We start from the raw sequence: 8,989 nt of genomic DNA, 5'->3' as shown, positions 1-8,989 counted from the left end.
TGTGAAATATTTAGGTGCAGGGACTTAATGACTAGTTTTTGGAGGCACTTTCTTTAGTGTTACATCCCTCATAACTCAAATTAGTGTTTATTACTATTCTATCCTATTGCCAAAATATTTTCATGAATTTGGATTAGAAGCAGCTTGTTCTGGCTTGTTTTGCAACTTTGTTTCAAAAAAACAAAGTGATATTTAGAAGATTTTTGTATGTCTTGGAAGCCTTAATTATCTTACTTATGTTGAAGGAGGAAATAAAAGATCAAGTTTTGTTTCATAGTTATATAAGAAAATAAGGTTTCATACTATGCTCACTTTATATTCATATAGTTAATAAAATAATGTCTTTCAGGAAATTTAAATCCATGATTCTTGTATTAGCTATTAGGTAACTAGCAATCTATAATCTACTTTAAATTCAAGAGGACACTACTTGCTGGTCAAGAACCATTTGGGCTACTACCATTTATGGTGGTGTTCGTCCTTATCTTTCCTTTTTCCTCTCCTTCTATTCCCAGATTGGTGAAAGACAGCAAGTGTTAGTAACAGAAGAATCTTTCGATTCCAAGTTTTACGTGGCACACAATCGATTCTATGAACAGGTAAGAGACACTTCTGTGTTATTAAGTTTTCTCCACAATGAAAAAGAGTTCTGAAAGCAAGTCAGTTTAAGCAAAAGAGACTGAAAAAGAAGGAGGGTTGTAGAATCTTGCTTCAGCAAGTCTATTTTATAGCCTCAAACCAGGCAGGCACACATGGGGCTTATCTTTTGTGGCTTGGTCTACAAAACAATGTCTGTAAAGGAATAAGTGTGTTTTAGTCCTCATTAATCTTTGACAGCGCCAGTCTTAGGCTTTTGCGAGTTTGGAAAAGGCAGTTATCACTGCCAGAATTCCCACAGCCTGGCAAAGTAGAGGGGAAAGTCCTGTTCAGAGACAGGAAGGATGTCTGCATGGGCGACATCAGCATGGAAGGGCAGGGATTTCCTCCTACTGTCACAGCACTAATACAGGTTTGTTGGTCGGTTGGTCGGCTTTTTTAGTTCTGTTTAGTTTTAATAATTTTTTTTAACTTCCACCTTGATAAAAATGCCAGGAGCAGAGGGAAAAGAGTCTTTTCCTTGGATTTAACTCATATTGCATGAACAAGGCTGGAGAGCAGTGTGAGGATCAAACCAACTTCACTTGGATAGAGTTTTCTCTGAGGCCAGCCCAAAGGGCTCCTTACTTACTCTCCTTCTTTCCCTCCCCCTTGTAAGCTAGCCTGCCTTGCCCCACTGGTAACCAGACTTCTATTACAGCATTTGGGATTCTACTTCCCCAGGTGGTAAAACAATTCAAAAGTGACAGAAGCAAACCGCATGCCTCCTTCAGGGGCATTGGGATATGGAGATGGGGCGTGCCCACTCAGATCGGAGACTCTCATGGGGACACAGGGATTTCATGGGTCATTCCTGGGTTGCATTAACTTTTAAGACCAAATGGGTCTTCCTCCTTTTTTGTTCCTTTCTCATCAAATGAGAAGTGAAGTTTTTTTCTATGCATCGTGGCTGGACTTTAAGCATGGGAAGGCTCTTAAGATCAGAGTAGGCAAGTCAGGTAAGGTATGATCATGGGCAGTTGACCGTACGTGTTAGAAAGCAGGGAGACAGTAGCTGAAGAGGCTGCTCCACCAGGAACAATCTCAGACCAGGCCCTGGGTCCTCACAAAATGTACGGGGAGCTTTTCATAGCCTAGACTAACCATCCCCATTCTGTACCCAGCAGTGACTATAGTTAAGAAAGGATTTCCAACCCTCCATGTTTGAGCTGAGTCTCTTCCCCGTTTCCATCTCATTAGCTGACTCCAGATAGCCGTTTTCCTATTCAGGCCAACCTTCTGCTCAGCCCTGGGGAGGAGCTTGATTGTATTTTGGTTGCCTCTTCTCTCTCCTTTCTCTTGCCATCTGGGTTTTTGCCTCAGCGGGGAACTTTTTTTCCCCCTTCATTTTAAAGGCAATGGCATGCCTCATTAGCTGTTTCCTCCAATTTAAAGCAGTCGGGCTTTTTCCAATTATTAAAACTGGAGGGGGAAAATACACTGAGCCCTTCATTCAGATCAAGGCAGCAGATCAAGGAGTTATTCTCCCCCAGAATAGTACCAAATCTCCCAGGAATAGTTTACTCTAGAGATTTTCTTGTTTTATAAAAATTGATTTAAAAAGGCTTTCATATCCTGGTACTAAGGCTCTTTTAGTTGGTTTGCTTGCCATGAGTAATTCACCACCCAGGTGACCTTTTTCCTATACTTTGATGAAAGCAGTGTACTCAGTGGTCATAAAAAATCAAACTCAGAAAGACCCAGATTTAATTTTGCCTCAGAGAAATTGGCTGTGGAACTTCTGGCTCTCCTCTGACTTTTTTTTTTTTTTGTCTCTACAACTAAGCATATCAAAGATTTCATAGAAATTATTTTTCTAATAAGATGAGTACCAGAAGTAAAGATTGTATCAAGATACCAAAGTATTGCTGGATTAGAATTAGTGTATTTATTTTGGATCCTAACTTTAAAAGGTTGGCAAGTAGCTACAGTACTAAAATAAAAGTGTGAAGGAGACATAATGCATACAAACTGCCTATAAGTCCCAAAGGAGAGGAAACATTTGCTCCAGGTAAACAAGTACTTTTATCAGAAATCTCTAGTGGAAAGACAACATCTGACAGTTTTTTGTGAACTAGCCAAAGTACCCTTCAAAGTAGCTGATTCTACATGGAGGTAAAACTAACACATGTATTTTATAACAGAGCAAAAGAAATGAATGGCAACCATTAGTTAAAGGAGTCATTTACCTCCAAACACCCATGGTTGGGATATTGAAAAGGTTGCTTTTAAATGTTCATTTTCTTCCCCCAAAAACACATGCTAGTGCACATGTGCACACACATACATACACAGAAACATGCAGGCCTTTATTTGAAGTGTCTACTCAAACCATCATTCTGACAGCTAACTTGGAAGCTATTAAAAGTATGAGGCTCTCATCAGTGTTGTCTCAGTTTTCTTCATTGCTTAGGGCAGCCAAGAGCAAAATATCAAAGTCCTTTCCAAAAGTGACTGGCTGACTGCTCGGGGATTTCCCAGTTCTGCCTTCCACATGCCTCAGGAAAGCAGGCGTCCTGCAATGAAAGAGCACTGTCTGCAGCCCGCCGCTCCTCCCAGAAGTGCCTTCCCTTCCTACTAGATCCCCAAGTCCTGGCGCAGCTGGAAGATGGAGCCTGTTTGAGATGGGATCCCAGGATAGAAAAGGGAGCTTAGTGGACAACTGAGGAATTCTGAATAAAGTATGGACTTTAGTTAATAGTAATATGTCAAAATTATCGCATTAATTGTGATGATGTATCATACAAATCTACAATGTTAATAGTAGGGAGTGCGGGGTATATAGGAACTCCTTGCTCTCTTTGCAATAATTCTGTAAATCTAAAACTGTTCTAAAATTGTTTACTTTAAAAAGAATTAAGCCTTCTGAAATTTTTTTTAAAGGTTTTAGTGCCAAAGAACCCCATATTCATGGGGAAAATGGTCGAAGTGGACATTTATGAATCAGGAAAGCATTTTATGAAAGGGCGGCCAGTTTCAGACGCCAAAGTATGCACGCCATCCATCAGCAAACCATTAGCAAAAGGAGAAGTCTCAGGTTTAACAGAGGTGAGTAAAAGATGCTTTCCTCTCCACCCTGCTAGTAAAACAGCAGCTGTGGAAGCACAGTGATTCCAGACCATGTTTCTGTTATCATTTATAGTTCCCTTTTTATGCATGCATACGGTTTTAATCCTTTCCGACAGATTGAAATCTGAATTATAAAGATGCATTTTTGCTGATGCCTTTAGCTTTTTTTTTTTTGTTTAACTCTGCCTGTAAAGGGAATAAGCCGTTTCTGCTTCTAGGCTAGAAGCAGAAGGGAAAAGCCATTATTTTCAGGTGAAAGATTTAACACTGAAGATGGTCTGATCCAGTATGTTTCTGTGTCAGTAGATCCTGAATGGAAGGGGGTGAGGAAAAGAATATTTTCTTGCTTTACAAAGCTGTTTATAATATAGTAAAAATCTACAGTTAAAACAGGCACCTTCTCTCTAGGGTGTTAGCTAAATATCTGCTTTAGTCATGAGCAGTGAAAATTAAACATTTTTTTCTTTCTATAAAAAAGTAACCTGACCCTTATTTTATACCTTGGTAAATATGGCTGTTTGCCGAGCTCTCTTACATTTCATTGAGCTACAGTTGTAAAAGCTGATGGAGTGTGAAATGAAAATGTGTATCACATTTCTAAGCATCATTTGATGTCCTTTCTCCAACACAATTGTTAAGTACTCCAAGAAAAGTATATAGCAATGACTTAACATACAGGAAAAAAAGATAAGTGGTATTTATCTGGCCATATAATTCTAAAATTGTTTCAATACGTTTTATCTTTTCCCTCAAAATAAATTGCAAGGACATGTTAATTAAACTTTGGGAGTCGTGACAAAGAGGATACTATTATCTGTATTCTCACTTAGTATGGTGATACACTGTGGTGTCCAAACATGAGTGACCTCTCTCATGAGCTTGACAAGTGCATGTGAAGAATCTGTATGCACAGCCATCTGACTGATAATGGAATGACGTAGAATAGCCTTTGTCAAAACCCTGCCAAGTGTGTCATCCGGCTAAACCAGGAGTGAACTCTAAGCTTGATAAGCATAACCATTAATGTTTGCTGTTGTTTAAAAAATAAAAGATGTTTGGGGGTTGGGATGGATGGCCAGGAAGGAACCACATAATTCCAACGTTTAAATCATATTGCTAGAAACATGGTTTTTTGATATGTTATCTAATACTTAAGAAATTTGTAAAGGAAGTTGGCTTATTTTTTTTTTTCTGCACTGTGTGTTTTACAAGCTTGATTTTAATATGCTGCAAGTAAAAAGGATCGCAACGAATGGCAATAGTGGACAAATTATTGTTTCAAAGACCCTGACTGATTTAATTCATTCATGTATACCTATGGAAAAAGATGGTATTTTAAAACATCATCATTAATAATACATAAATCAGGAAAATTAGTACCCTTTAATTAGTTTCTTACCTATAACATTACTTTCTAGGAGGGCGGCCCTATTTAAATTCCATGGGGCAGTCTTTTCTACTCTACTTTTCCTCCCTCCAGCCTATAAAATGATATTTTCGTCTGTCAGACCACCAGCCGTTCTCTGAGCTGGTATGGCCCAAAAGACCTAGGTTAGATGAGGACAATGGTCAGTTGGCTGCTGGCCCACGTTGGCCTCTAGGAATAGTCTTATAGCGTGCATGAGGCTAAAGGGTCAGGAATATTGATTTGAGTATTTGCATTATGGAAAACATCAGGCAAGTCCTTTATCACCATTCGTGACTTCATGTAAATTAATTAACACAGCTTTATGCTTCATTATTTGTCAGCTTTAAAGATATGCAAAACTCAGGATTCAAAAGCCTCTTTTAATGAATTTGTCCCGATGTCAAAATGTTTTCGCCGATGATAGGAACCAAAATAAATTAAGCAAGAACAGAACAGCTTCCATTTTTTTGTAGGATTTAGAAGTAGATGATAGAAGTTATAATCATGTCTTGGATATTCCAGGCACTTCGAACACTGATAAAGGTGCTGGCGCAATCGAATGAAAAAATTAGCTTAACCCTGTGGGTGAAGCACAGCCTTGGGTTCAGGTAGATCTGGGTTTACATCTGGACTTGCCAGTTTGCCCTAGGGATGTAACTCCTGAGCTTCAGTTTAGTCTGTTAAATGGGAATGATAATATCGATCCCAGTGGAGTTGTTGAAAGGAATACATTCAATAGTTTATGTAAACCACTTGATCCTATCCCTGGAAGGTAGTCAACAGTTACTAAGTGGGCATGGTCCCTTTTCCCCAAATTTTGTTGCATCTGGAAGAAGCAGATTCTGAAGATGACCTGGTACTAGCAGTTTGGGTTTCGTTCATTATTTTATCATGATCATGTTGCACGAGGGCAAGAGTGGGGTGAATTTCTCAGTGAGGATAACCTATTCAGTATCTGAGAACCAATCCCATCAGAATTTCTAGCTTTCTGAAATTTCCTGAGATTTTCTTGAATGATAATCTCCCCCTCCTACACACTTTGTAAAGAAATCTGGAAAGGTCAAAGCATCTAAAGCAAAATAATGTGTTTAAAAAAATTATTTTTCATAGTAAATGAATTTCCTTGAGAATTTTATGATTATTCTTTAAGAATTTGGCCCCATGCTGCTGTGGACTTATTTCGTCTCACTTTAGGCCCTGCTGGCGTCTTTTGATAAAACCGGTGAGAGGTAAACAGACTAGGGGGAAAAGCACAGGCTGGGTGAGAGTCATGAGATCTGGATTATAGAATTCTGACATTTGCATGCAGTAACAGGTTTTGTGACCTTTTGTACATCAGTTAGGTTCCCTGAACCTCAGTTGTCCCTAAGATTCTGTGATTGAAATATTGCATTTGACAAAAATGAATGGAATGCCTACCCTGTGGCAGGACTTTGAAATCTATAAATATTAATAGAAATCGGGCCTTGCATTTTCAAATAATAATAGGTAAAGGCCTATAACATGATGGCAAATGAAAGCTATAATAAAGTCAAAAGGTTACTGTCCTCTAAGAAATTATATTCTAGTGGAAACTGCATATAGTAACATCTTTTTATGATTATTACTATTCTTTTCAGTTTGGTTAGAGGAAAGGGGGATTAGAAGGGGAGAATAGGAAAGACAGACAAAATCAGTCTGATCAACTTTAGGGAAGATGTGAGCCAAAATGCCACCTCCATCCTCATAGGGAACATTTTTTAATAAGTTCCATTTAAGGATAATTTATTTCAGAAAAAGGTTGTATAATTATTATCCAATGGAAGGCATCATAGAGTTTAAAGGGATAAAATATAAACCAAGGAAAGGCTAGGTCATGAAACTTTTGTCTGTAAATTGTCAGGAGACTTTGTTTTTAGGAGGGAGAAGGGATGAGAGAAATTCCACAGGGAACACTTAAGTGTTCATGGATGATCTAGCATGATAATTCTCAAGTGTGGTCCCCAAACTTACAGCATGAGCAGTATCTGGGTACTTGTTAAAGAGACAAATTCTCAGGCCTCAACCCAGACCTGAGTCAGAAACTCTAAGAGTGAGACTCAGTAATCTGATTTTTAATAAGCTCTCCAGGTTAATGCTGGTGCATGCTGAAGTTTGAGAAGCACTCTTCTGGGAAAATGACTCTCAAGTGGAGAGGAGTGTTTGATATTTGTAAGAGCAGTTTTAATATTTTAATGTAATAATACCAGATTTTCACAGTACCAGCTTTAGAAAATAGAGTTGAACAACATCTTGGATGATAGAGGCTGTCTCTCATCTGTGAATTAATAATTTTTCAGAAGGGGGTTATGAAAACGATGGTGGGGACAGGCAAAAGTTATGTGTGGGGATAGGTGGGTGGGTGGGGGAGTAGTTTAGTGGAAGGGGCCAGAGGAATACGAACTTTGAGAAAAACACAGTTCTAACATGTTGAGAGCAGTGATATTTTTACATGCTCTGTCGTAGAACTTAAATTTGTGGTAACATACCCTGTTCAATGTGATGATCTTTTTATACAATTGAAGTTTCTTTAGAAATTCCTATGCTGTTCAGTCATTTAATCTGAAGAAAACTTATGGGTAAACAGGACCTAAAGTCACTTGTACCAAATCCATGACCATTCGATAATATGAAAAATTATCTGAAAGCAGTCATCAAAAATTTGGACCAAAGTTGTTTTATCTCTATTATGGAAATTTTCTATTAATTGAAATTTGCAGGCATATACAAAAGTAGAATAGTATAATTGCACATACTCATCACCCACCTTTAATGGCTGTCACCTCATAGCCAATCTTATGTCATCTGTGCTCTACCCCAACCCCCCTGATGATTTTCAGCAGAATTCCATTTATCATTTCATTTCATCTACATATATCAGAAAACATCTCTAAAAGATGGAGATTTTTAAAAAACGTAATCACAATACATTATCACATCTAAAAATAATTAACATTAATTCTTTATCTGACAATATTCAAATTTTGCAGTTTTTTAAACAGTATCAGGATGCAAATGAGGTCCATTCATTACAATTAGTTGGTATGTCTTGTAAATCATTTTTAATATCTCTTTTCTGTTGTTTTATTGCAGTTTATTTGTAAAAGAAACCAGGTCGTTTGTCCTGTGGCATTTCCCACAGTGTGGAATTTGCTAATTGTACCCTCTCATACAGTTTTACGGGGTTCTTTGCTGCCTGTTTGTTTTATAAGTTGGTAGTTAGATTTAGAGGCTTAATCAGATTCAGATTTGAGTTTTTGACAGGATTATTTCGTATGATGCTATGCATTTCATTATGAGGCATAGTAGTTGTGAGTGTTAGCAGTTGATAAGCATTGCCTAAGTGCATTGAGTCATTGGGGGTCACAAAATGGTGGCACTCTGATTCTGTCTTTCCTTCCTTATGTATTAGCTAAAAGTACTACTATGAAGAGAAACTTTCTCCTATCAATTTTTGTTTACCATGAGGCACAGTTCATGTGGGAAAAGTGAGAAAAGGGCTCAATACTTTCTATTTACCAGTTTTCAAATTTGAGTTGATTCTCTAGCATCTTCCAAAAGTAAACAATGAGGGTTTTTTTAGTAATACTGTAAACTTACAGATTTTTACATATTTGATGTGTTTTTATCTATAGTAGTTACTATACTTAATTGGTGCTCAAATTGTTGCATTTTTGGTTCCTCAATCCTTTTGACATTTTTCCCCCTGATTCATACTATTATCCAAATCAAATTCAGAACTTGTCTGTCTTAGATCTGTAACTTCTTTATTCCACACTGAAAATCCCAGTTCCCAATAACTCAACATAATTATCACTTGCTTTATCTTGTAATATTCATATAACTGTCTGATAATAA

The 8,989-nt window shown here is 37.7% G+C and overlaps 1 protein-coding gene across 10 annotated transcripts in view; it reads left to right on the top strand.

Annotated features, from left to right (window-relative positions):
• The window catches only part of CDKAL1 (CDK5 regulatory subunit associated protein 1 like 1), a 567,467-nt gene that overhangs the window by 533,645 nt on the left and 24,833 nt on the right, over nt 1-8,989 (top strand). For all 10 annotated transcript variants that reach the window (XM_006909233.3, XM_015587298.2, XM_015587300.2 and 7 more), the window contains one exon: nt 3,520-3,684. In XM_006909233.3, the coding sequence (XP_006909295.1) occupies nt 3,520-3,684 (165 nt within the window). The remainder of the gene's footprint in view (nt 1-3,519; nt 3,685-8,989) is intronic.

This window comes from Pteropus alecto, unplaced genomic scaffold (genome assembly GCF_000325575.1).
Source record: "Pteropus alecto unplaced genomic scaffold, ASM32557v1 scaffold121, whole genome shotgun sequence".
In the NCBI taxonomy this organism is placed as follows: domain Eukaryota; kingdom Metazoa; phylum Chordata; class Mammalia; order Chiroptera; family Pteropodidae; genus Pteropus; species Pteropus alecto.
The sequence above is the reverse complement of the archived record's forward strand: the minus strand, read 5'-3'. Positions and strand labels throughout refer to the sequence as shown.